The following is a 12073-nucleotide window of genomic DNA, read 5'->3' as shown; positions in this document are numbered from 1 at the left end:
TTTTGTGGCTGAGTAATATTCCATTGTGTATATGTACCACAACTTCTTTATTCATTCATCTGTCAATGGATATCTAGGTTGCTTCCATGTTCTAGCCATTGTGCTGCAATGAACAATGGGATACATGTGTCTTTTTCAGTTTTGGTTTCCTCAGGGTATATGCCTAGGAGTGAGATTGCTGGGTCATGTGGTTTTATTCCTAGTTTTTTAAGGAATCTCCATGCTGTCTTCCACTGTGGCTGTATCAATTTACATTTCCACCAACAGTGCAAGAGCGTTCCCTTTTCTCCACACCCTTTCCAGCATTTATTGTTAGTAGATTTTTTGATGATGGCCATTCTGACTGGTGTGTGGTGATATCTCATTGTAGTTTTGATTTGCATTTCTCTAATAATGAGCGATATTGAGCATCTTTTCATGTGTTTGTTAGCCCTCTGTATGTCTTCTTTGGAGAAATGTCTGTTTAGGTCTTTTCCCCACTTTTTGATTGGGTTGTTTATTTTTCTGGTATTCAGTTGTATTAGCTGCTTGTATATTTTGGAAATTAATCCTTTGTCAGTTGTTTCATTTGCTATTATTTTCTCCCATTCTGAGGATTGTCTTTTCCTCTTGCTTATGGTTTCTTTTGCTGTGTAAAAGCTTTTAAGTTTAATCAGGTCACACTTGTTTACTTTTGTTTTTATTTCCATTACTCTAGGAGATGGGTCATAGAGGATCTTGCTTTGATTTATGTCATCATATGTTCTGCCTGTGTTTTCCTCTAAGAATTTTATAGTTTCTGGTCTTAATTTAGGTCTTTAATCCATTTTGAGTTTGTCTTTGTCTTTGTGTATGGTGTTAGGAAGTGTTCTAATTTCATTCTTTTACATGTAGCTGTCCAGTTTTCCCAGCACCATTTATTGAAGAGGCTATCTTTGCCCCATTGTATATTCTTGCCTACTTTGTCAAAAATAATGTACCCATAGGTGCATGGGTTTATTTCTGGGCTTTCTATCTTGTTCCATTTGCCTATATTTCTGTTTTTGTGCCAGTACCATACTGTCTTGATGACTGTAGCTTTGTCGTTTAATTTTGTAGTCAGGAAGGTTGATTCCTCCAGCTCCATTCTTCTTTCTCAAGACTGCTTTGGCTATTCGGGGTCTTTTGTGTTTCCATATGAATTGTGAAATTTTGTGTTCCAGTTTCATGAAAAATGCCATTGGTAATTTCTTAGGCATCACATTGAATCTGTAAGATTGCATTTGGTCGTATAGTCATTTTCATAGTATTGATTCTTCCTACCCAGGAACATGGGTAATCCCTCCATATGTTTATATCATCTTTGATTTCTTTCATCAGTGTCTTAAAATTTTCTGTGTACAGTTCTTTTGTCTCCTTAGGGAAGTTTATTCCTAGATATTTAATTCTTTTTGTTGCAGTGGTGAATGAGATTGATTCCTTAATTTCTATTTCTGAATTTTCATTGTTAGTATATGGAAATGCAAGTGATTTCTGTGTATTGATTTTGTATCCTGCAACTTTGCTAAATTCACTGATTAGCTCTAGTAATTTTCTGATAATATCTTTGGGGTTTTCTGTGTACAGTATCATGTCATCTGCAAACAGTGAAAGCTTTTTCTTTTCTGATCTGGATTCCTTTTATTTCTTTTTCTTCTCTGATTGCTGTAGCTAGGACTTCCAGAACTATGTTGAGTAATAGTAGTGAAAGTGGACACCCTTGTCTTGTTCCTGATCTTAGGGGGAATGCTTTCAGTTTTTCACCATTGAGAATAATGTTTGCTGTAGGCTTAGCATATATGGCCTTTCCTATGTTGAGGTAGGTTCCTTCTGTAGCCATTTTTTGAAGAGTTTTCATCGTAAATGGGTGCTGAATTTTGTCAAAGTTGTCAAAAGCAAAAATAGATGCTCTTTCTGCATCTATTGAGATTATCATGTGGTTCTTATCTTTCAGTTTGTTAATATGGTGTATCACATTAATTGATTTGAGTATATTGAAGAATCCTTACGTTCCTGGAATAAACCCAACTTGATGATGGGGTATGAGCTTCTTGATGTGTTGCTGAATTTTGTTTGCTAAGATTTTTTTGAGGATTTTTGCATCTATGTTCATCAGTGATATTGGCCTGTAGTTTTCTTTTTTTGTGTTGTCTTTGTCTGGTTTTAGTATCATGGTGGTGGTGGCCTCGTCGAATAAGTTTGAAAATGTTCCTTCCTCTGCAATTTCTTGAAAGAATTTTAGAGGGACAGGCATTAGCTCTTCTCTGAATGTTTGATGGAATTCTCCTGTGAAGCCGTCTGGCCCTGGGCTTTTGTTTTTTGGGAGATTTTTGAGCACAGCTTCAATTTCAGTGCTTGTATTTGGGTTGTTCATAATTTCTATATCTTCCTGGTTCAGTCTTGGAAGATTGAACTTTTTCAAGAATCTGTCCATTTCTTCCAGGTTACCCATTTTATTGCCATATAGTTGTTCATAATGGTCTCTTATAATCCTTTGTATTTCTGCATTGTCTGATGTAATCTGTCTTTTTTCATTTCTAGTTTTGTTGATTTGATTCTTCTCTCTTTTTTTCTTGATGAGTCTGGCTAAAGATTTGTCAATTTTATCTTCTCAAAGAACTAGCTTTTAGTTTTATTAATCTTTACTTTTGTTTCTTTCATTTCTTTTTCATTTATTTCTGCTTGGATCTTTACAATTTCTTTCCTTCTACTAATTTTTGGGGGTTTTTTGTTCTTTTTCCAGTTGTTTTAGGTGTAAAAGTTATGTTGTCTATTTGATGTTTTTCTTGTTTCTTGAGGTAGGATTGTATTGCTATAATCTTTCCTCTTAGGACTGCTTTTGCTACATCCCATAGGTTTTGAGTTGTTGTTTTCATTGTCATTTGTTTCTAGAAATTTTTTGATTTCCCTTTTGCTTTCTTCAGTAACCTGTTGGTTATTTAGAAATGTGTTGTTTAATTTCCATGTGTTTGTGTTTCTTACAGTTTTTTTGTCTTGTAATTGATATCTACTCTCATAGCTTTGTGGTCAGAGAAGATGCTTGATACGATTTCAATTTTCTTAAATTTACTGAGGTTTGATTTGTGACCCAAGATGTGGTCTACCCTGGAGAATGTTCCATGTGCACTTGAGAAGAAGGTGTATTCTTCTGCACTTAGATGGAATGTCCTGAAGATATCAATGAGATCCATCTCATCTAATGTATCATTTAAGCTTGTGTTTACTTATTAATTTTCTGTTTTGATGATCTGTCCGTTGGTGTGAGTGGTGTGTTAAAGTCTGCTACTGTAATTGTGTTACTGTTAATTTCTCCTTTTATGTCTGTTAGTGTTTGTCTTATGTATTGAGGTGCTGCTATGTTGGGTGCATAGATATTTACAATTGGTATGTCTTCCTCTTGGATTGATCCCTTAATCATTATGTAATCTTGTATCATGTAACCATTATCTCTTGTAATCTTTATTTTAAGGTCTGTTTTGTCTGATCTGAGGATTGCTACTCCAGCTTTCTTTTGACTCCTGTTTGCATGGAATATATTTGTCCCTCCTCTTACTTTCAGCCTACATGTGTCTTTAGGTCTGAAGTGGGTTTCTTGAAGACAGCATATATATGGGTGTTGTTTTTGTATCCATTCAGCCAGTCTGTGTCTTTTGGTTGGAGCATTTAATCCATTTACATTTAAAGTAATTATTGATATATATGTTCCTATTACCATTTTCTTAATTGTTTGGGGTTGATTTTGTAGATCTTTTTCTTCTCTTGTATTTCTTGACTATATAAGTCCGTTTAACATTTGTTGTAAAGCTGGTTTGGTGGTACTGAATCCTTACTTTTGCTTGTCTGAAAAGCTTTTTATTTCTCCATCAATTTTGAATGAGATCCTTGCTGGGTGCAGTAGATTGGTTGTAGATTTCTCCCTTTCAGTACTTTAACTATACCCTGCCATCCTCTTCTGGCCTGCAGAGTTTCTGCTGCAAGATCAGCTTTAAGCATATGGGGTTTCCCTTGTATGTTACTTCTTGCTTCTCTCTTGCTGCTTTTAATATTCTTTCTTTGTGTTTAGTGTTTGTTAGTTTGATTAGTATGTGTCTTGGTGTGTTTCTCCTTGGGTTTATCCTGTGTGGGACACTTTGTGCCTCTTGGACTTGATTGACTATTTCCTTTACCATGTTGGGGGAATTTTCAACTATAATCTCTTCAAAAATTTTCTCATACACTTTCTTTTTCTCTTCTTCTGGGACCCCTATAATGAATGTTGGGGTGCATTTGATGTCATCCCAGAGGGCTCTGAGAATGTCCTCAGTTCTTTTCATCCTTTTTGCTTTATTCTGCTCTTCAGAAGTTATTTCCACCATTTTATCTTCCAGCTCACTGATTCGTTCTTCTGCTTCAGATATTCTGCTATTGATTCCTTCTAGAGTATTTTTATTTTCAGTAATTGTGTTTGTCTCTGTATGTTTATTCTTTAATTCTTCTAGGTCTTTTGTTAATTGATTCTTGCATTTTCTCCGTTTTGTCTTCAAGACTTTTGTTCATCTTTACTATCATTATTCTGAATTCTTTTTCAGGGAGTTTGCCTGTTTCCTCTTCATTTATTTGGACTTCTGTGTTTCTAGTTTGTTCCTTCATTTATGTAGTATTTCTCTGCCTTTTCATTTTTTTTTTTAAACTTATTGTGTTTGAGGTCTCCTCTTCTCAGGCTTCAAGGTTGAATTCTTTCTTCCTTTTGGTTTCTGCCCTCCTAAAGTTGGTCCAGTGGTTTGTGTAAGCTTCGTAAAGGGTGAGATTTGTGCTGAGTTTTTGTTTGTTTGTTTGTTTTTCCTCTCATGAGCAAGGGTGAGTGAGGTGGTAATCCTGTTTGCTGATGATTGGGTTTGTATTTTGTTTGTTTGTGGTTTAGAGGTGTCCTGCACAGGGTGCTACTGGTGGTTGGGTGATGCCAGGTATTGTATTCAAGTGGTTTCCTTTGTGTGAGTTCTCACTATTTGATACCCCTTAGGGTTAGTTCTCTGGTAGTCTAGGGTCTTGGAGTCCGTGCTCCCATTCCAAAGGCTCAGTGTTTGACCCCCTCGGTCACATCTGCCTCTTCCCCCACGGGGCGCACCTCCAGCCACAGAGACTTTGGACTGGGGAGCCAGAGCGGCCCTGCGGCGAAGAGCTGTTCCTGGGTGACGAAGCAGAGCTGCACACAGTAGTTCAGTTTAAATTTTGAGTTGCATCTTCCAGCAGAAGCTTCCTCACCTGACAGGACACCTTGCCCCCAGGTTTGTACTTTTTAACTGATGTAATAATTATTTGATCTGTTTTGTCTTACAGTGTTTTCTCTTCAATCATTGAACAAGTCACTGCAAAATCAATTACAGGAGTCACTAAAGAGCCAGGAATTACTGCAGAGTAAAAATGAAGAGCTCTTAAAAGTGATAGAAAGTCAGAAAGATGAAAACAAAAAATTTGCTGGTATATTTAAAGAGAAAGATCAAACTTTACTTGAAAATAAACAGCAGTTTGACATTGAGACAACAAGAATGAAAATTGGTACGTGTTTGAACTATAGTCACAGTTACTTTTTAAAAAGTAATACTGAAACTGAAACTTTTTGTTGTTTTTAGAATTGGAGGAAGCCTTAGTCAATGTGAAAAGCTCCCGGTTTAAGTTAGAAGCTGCTGAAAAGGAAAATCAGATATTGGGAATAACATTACGCCAGCGTGATGCCGAGGTGACTCGACTGAGAGAATTAACCAGGTGATGTTGACATTATTTGAATAACTTATGCCTTTTGTTAGATATATTTATAAACTTCAAAATAATTTCAGACCTGCCTTCTTAACCTTATCCTTTTCTCAGTGTTTTTGCTAATTTCTAAGGATATTTTCTTCTGTTCCAGTTAAATTTCAAACGTGGCTAAATTCCTTTTTAAACCATGTGATTCCAGGCAAAGGACTCTGATGAGGAGCTGAAGACTTGTTTAGCAAATGGTTAAGAACTCTGTGAAGCCAGAGACACTTGAGTGGAATGCCAGCTCTATCATTTATTAGCTGTATGACTTTGAGCAAGATAGTTAACCTTTCTAAACCTTAGTTGTAAAGTGGGGGCATGATTAGGGCTGATAAGAGGGCTAAGAAATCATTCATGAAAAGCACTTAGCACAGTAAGCCCTCCTTCATAGGATCTTGGGTAAGTTATTTAGCCTCTTTGAGCATTATTCATTGCATTAGTAAAATGAGGGATTTGACAATAATTTCTAAGATTCCTTTGTTCCTTAACATGTCTTAAATAAATAAAACCACCTCACTCAATTTTTATATGATATTCTTTTATAAAGTTCAGTTTTCTCTTGAGGTGGTTGACAAAAATTGGATTTTCAACTGATTTTTTAAATCCTAGAGAAGTCAGTTATTTTAGGCCTGAATTGTATATCATCAGATCTGACCATGCTTTTGAATGATCCTGGAAAGTCATAGTTCTAAATATAAAGCAATCCTGAATATAAAACACTTTTCTTTGTATTTCAAATGAAAAGACCCATTTTGAATTATACACTTTTCCCCCCACTTTGAGTTATGAACTTTTAGGGAATAAATGATATATAGATACATGGTGGTGGTTTAGTCACTAAGTTGTATCTGACTCTTGCAGTCCTGGCAGGACTGTAGCCTGCCAGGCTCCTCTATCCTTGGGATTTCCCAGGCAAGAATACTGGGATGGGTGGCCATTTCCTTCTCCAGGAGATCTTCCTGACCCAGAGATCAAACCCACATCTCCTGCATTACAGATGGATTCATTTACTCCTGAGCTACCAGGGAAGCCTATATATATATATATATATATAATACATACATGCGTATATATATATAAAGAGTATTTATTAGTTTTGTAAACACATTTGAAATGACTTTATATAAGCTATGTTAATATAGAAATATTGCTTCCCCCCCACAGTCATCTTTCACAGAATAATTTCACTCAAACTTTTATTGAACAGTGAGAAAAGCAAAATGTACTTCTTGTATCCAAGTAGTGTTAAGACTTCCCTGGTGGCTCAGATGGTAAAGCGTCTGTCTACAATGCAGGAGACCCAGGTTTGATCCCTGGGTGGGGAAGATCTCCTGGAGAAGGAAATGGCAACCCACTCCAGTATTCTTGCTTGGAAAATCCCATGGATGGAGGAGCCTGATAGGTTATAGTCCATGGGGTCACAAAGAGTCAGACACGACTGAGCGACTTCACTTAGTCAGAGTTTCTGGAATATTGGGTTATACCACTCTTCTTCCAAGTTAATTATGAGGATGCCCGTTCTTATGAAAGTCTTTATAAGGTCTCTAAAGAAAAGCATCTTCTCTTTTCTGAGGAGTAATTTAGGTTAAAAACTTTGTTATTTTTAAGTATTTATGGTAAAAGGAGTTAATCACCAAAAAAACACATATTTTATTATTTTATTTCTAAGAAATGTCCAAAAAAGTGCTAGGATTTACTTAGACCAGATTGCCATTTAAATTTAAGAGCAAAACAGACAAAAACTACTCTTTGAGCTTGGTTGTCAAAATTCACCCACATTGGTGACTTGTATTGTGTTTGGTGTTACTCTAGGCAATTCAATTAATTAGGAATATCTCCAGTACTGTAGCTGGGCTACTGTGACAATTTACATTTTATTTGACATTAGAGCATAAGTCAGCAACACTTGACAATACAGATAAATCTTCATGTTCGCCTACCCCATCTCTTTTTCCTATAGCCATATACCTCAGTCAGATATGTGTGTGTGTGTGTGTGTGTGTGTGTGTTTTGCATGTGTTAAATAGTCTTAGAGATTTGACAAAAATTTTAAATGCCTTTCTCAGACTACTGGGGAGGGATAATGGAGCTAGAAGTTTCACATACAAGTGCTAAACAAATTTCCTAAACCATTTCTTTCTTCTCCAACTTTCAATAGTTTTGAAATACATCTTTATTACTTTTTTTAGGTTTTACTAGAATGCATGTTATAGTACCATTAAAATGTGAGGAAAATTAATATTAATTAATAAAAATTAATATTTTCAGTAAATAAGTAGTAAATATTCTTCTGATAGTTTCAAAGAGCACTCATACAAGTGCTGATATTTATTTAAATTAGTATAGTTTTATAAACAGCTGAGAAAGAACTTTACATTTTTATTATGAAAATGCACCAGTTTCCCAAGCATTAAAAATCATTGTGTTTAGCTGAGTCTCATGTGATGGAAACACAGATATATCTACTTTGTAGCTATTTAGGTGCTTGTATTGCTTCCTTTAAAATTTTGGCATAGTTTTATCTCTTTATTACAGAGATTTTTCTTTTAATTTCAAAGACAGTGGTAAGTCACATTTGTTTACACATGAGAAACTTAATGATTGCATTTAATTTCCAGAGATTAAACTTTTATTATATGTCCCTTTCTGTATTGTGAGTTTTTTACAGAGCAAAGATAATGTTTTTATTTAAGTCTGAAAAGGAACTTCAACATAAGGATTTCTTTTCTAAAAATAAATGAAAATAAAAATGTCAGTAAGCTGTCTGGTTGAATTAACTAGTGGACATTACTCATTACAGCACTTCTTTAAAGATGGCTTCTATAGCATACTTTTTATCTTTTAATAGTAGCTCGTTAGCTTCTTGAAAGAGGTATGAAAAAAAGTGGCTGGAGCTATTGCCATTTGAAGGGCAATTAGAACTCAAAACATAGCATATTTAAGATGACAGTATATGCCAGGTTGGGAAAGAACTTTTTTTTTCCTTTTGTAGGAAGAGAATCACTCATTCTATATCCAAAGATACTAATATAATCACTGCTAACTGTTTCATACAGAGATTTCCTTTTAGTATTTTATGTGGACGTGTATAACTGTTTTTACAAAAATAGTATTGTTACTGTGTTGCTTATGGCCTACTCTTTTAAATTTAACCTTGTATAATGAACATTTTCCTATCAATAAATATTCTTTACAACATGACTATAAAAAATGGCTATGATGTAGTAAGACTGTAATTTACCTGAATCAGTCCACTGTGTTTGAAGATAAAGATATTAAGTTCATCAATTTTCTGTTATAAATTACATCTTTGTAAATATATCTTTGGGTGCAGCCTATTGGTGAATATCAGTAGGTTAAATTCCTAGAAGTGCAACTTGGTGGGTCTAAAGGTGTGGGATTTAAAAATCTTTAAGATTTCTGATACAATGCTATTTTGCTAGGAGAGTGTACACTCCCACTTTGCCTCTCCAAGCCTTTTTAACAATGGATATTCTTATTTTCCTATATTAGCTTGATAGGCCAAAGAAAATCATATTTTAAAAATTTGAATCTCTCTGATGAAAGTCAAACTTTAAAACATGCTTATTGACTCATTGTAATCTTTTAAAATTACCTGTTAATGTTCTTTGTATCTTTTTTTAAATTGGTGTGTTTCTTTTTCTTATCTATATTTAAGAGTATATATGATTCCATTCAAATAGGCTAAGGTCTTGGTATAAAATGGTTTTAAGAGGACTACTAATAAAAGCTGTCACCAGATGGAAACTGTGCTAGACACTTTACCCTTATGTTTTATTATTTTATCTTATTTAATGTTCATTCTAAATGTGAAGTAGTTATCTTCATCTTGCTGTTGAGGAACTTGAGATTCAGAAAGATTGAACCGCTTGCTCAAGATCACAGCTAGCAATAGTGCTAGGATATGAATCAATTTCTGTCTGACTTCACGCCCTGTGTGGTTTTCCTTATATCACACTTTCCCTGGAGTCTAGCTGTCGGTTAAACCTAATTATACTAGATAATTTAATCATGTCTAACTATCCTTTTTTTCACTGGTATTGTTCCAATATCCTTTCCATATATGTTTTGAATGTAGAGTAATAGTTACTAACACAGTCCACTAACAAATGGGTAGTATATTTACCATTTTGCAGTGTTGCTCAAGAATAAAGCATCTCTACCTTAAGAGAAAAGTTTTTCTGAGCCTCCATTTTTAGATATAATGGTATTAGATTTGATGCAGACTAAGATTTTTTATCAATTGTTACTTTAATTTACTCTTTCCAGAGCATATTCTGTGATTTTGTGCTTTTAGTTGCTTTTTTCCATATTAAGAACCAGGTGCTTGCTTCAGATAATTTGTTTTAAAGATGAGAGGAATATGTAAGTAAATGAAAGAAATGGGTAAAAAGAAATAATTAGTGTACTAAATTCTTCTCAACAGAACTTTACAGAGCAGTATGGCAAAGCTTCTCTCAGATCTTAGTGTGGACACTGCTCGCTGCAAGCCTGGGAATAATCTTACCAAATCACTTCTGAACATTTATGAAAAGCAACATCAACATGACCCGATCCCCACTCACACTTCCATAATGAGCTACCTAAGTAAGTTAGAACCAGATCACACTCTTATTACACATTCAGAGCCTCTTTCTACAATTAACAATGAGGAAAACATGGTGCCAGACAGACCTTATGAAAATGTTCTGCCCTCCAAAGGCCCTCAGAGGCATAGTAATACTAGGAGCATGGAGGAGGTATCAGCCCCTGGAATTGTTCCTGCCCTTTCCAAACGGGATTCTGATGAGGAAAGTGAAATTCCAACCTTAGTAGAAGAGGAGCATAATTTGGATAAAACAATTTACATTCCATTTGCTAGAAGCACTCCTAAAAAGAAATCACCACTGTCTAAGAGATTATCTCCCCAGGCCCAGATCAGTGTAGCTCCACTGCAACCTGTCAGTGGACTTGTTGCTGAAAAAGAAAATAAACTGTGTGCACTTGGAGTTTGTTCCTCTTGCAAAAAGGAAGAAGATGCACCTGAGAAACTTTCCAGAACAGCTGACACGGAGGACAAGCAGCTCCTCAAGAAAATAAAGGAAGCCATTTGCAAGATCCCTCCTGCCAGTGAGGAGGAATTGGCGGCCTGTCATGGCCCCTCCAATTGTCAGAACAGCAACGTTCAAGTGAAAAGCAGTGCAGTCTCTGATGGTAGCTTTTTAAATTCTGACTTAACTTCTGACTGGAGCATCTCTTCTTTTTCCACGTTCACGTCTCGTGATGAGCAAGACTTCCGAAATGGCCTTGCAGCACTGGATGCCAACATTGCTAGACTCCAGAAGTCCTTAAGGACTGGTCTTCTGGAGAAGTAAGCTCAGAAGAAAGGAAAAGTTTTTAAGAAGAGAAATTGGGTACATTGAATGTATATTTTAAATTTCTCTAGAGAAAAGTTTTATATTATGTGTGAAATAAATTGTATGAATAATAAATTTATTATTGGACAATATTGACACTAGAGCTTATAAAAACAAGTCATCTTAAGAAACTGACATTTGTTAAGAGAAGAAAGTTGTGTGTTACTAGAAAAATACTGTATTATAAATAAAATTTAGGATTTATTTATTAGAGTTTATTCTTACTCTGCGGGGCTAAGGATGAGGTTGGAAGGAATTTCTGGTTGTTCTAAAGGATAATGGGAAGGGAGTCTTTGGGTACAATTTACTATATTAAAACTAGAGTTTCTTTTCTCTTTCAGGATTTCTGTTTGTTTTTTAATGGCATTGTGTTTTAATGTGTGATGTTCTGTGCTACAGGCTGGTGGTGTTGGTGAGACATATAAACATTTATTTTAAGAGAAAAAGTGCCAGTATCTCCATTAAAAAAAAAAAAACATTGATTGGGCTTAAAAAATACAGATAACATCCTAAGTTAGCATGTGGTTTCTTAACACTTTAGCAGTTTTATTTATTTTTATCACTGATGCATTGAAGACCGTTAAAAAAGTCAGACTAATAAAAAAAAATGCTAAGGTAAGTTTTGGTTTTGTAAATTTGTTTTTTTAAGTAAGTGTTTGTTTTTTGTCATTATATTTGAACATGATGGATTTTATAAATCTTGTACTGATTGTAATTCTGCCTTTCTGGGCCAATTTTTTTTCCCCAGCACTTTAGCTGAGAGCATTCTCTATTCTCTAAATAATATGGATTAGGTTGGTCTCTGCTTCTCTAAACTAGCACTTGCTAACTAGTTAGTGTTATCTCCTTCCATGTAAATAGCACATTTTAACTCTTAGAAAGCT

At 35.0% G+C, this 12073-nt stretch overlaps 1 protein-coding gene across 2 annotated transcripts in view; it reads left to right on the top strand.

Annotated features, from left to right (window-relative positions):
* Positions 1–11808, top strand: part of CCDC14 (coiled-coil domain containing 14) — a 37916-nt gene extending 26108 nt beyond the window's left edge. For both annotated transcript variants that reach the window (XM_043473169.1, XM_043473168.1), the window contains exons 11-13: positions 5314–5532; positions 5607–5739; positions 10220–11808. In XM_043473169.1, the coding sequence (XP_043329104.1) occupies positions 5314–5532; positions 5607–5739; positions 10220–11147 (1280 nt within the window). In that variant the 3' untranslated portion in view covers positions 11148–11808. The remainder of the gene's footprint in view (positions 1–5313; positions 5533–5606; positions 5740–10219) is intronic.
* Positions 11809–12073: the final 265 nt, after the last annotated feature.

This window comes from Cervus canadensis, chromosome 7 (assembly GCF_019320065.1).
Source record: "Cervus canadensis isolate Bull #8, Minnesota chromosome 7, ASM1932006v1, whole genome shotgun sequence".
In the NCBI taxonomy this organism is placed as follows: Eukaryota; Metazoa; Chordata; class Mammalia; order Artiodactyla; family Cervidae; genus Cervus; species Cervus canadensis.
Note: the sequence above shows the minus strand (reverse complement) of the source record. Positions and strands in the feature narration are given on the sequence as shown.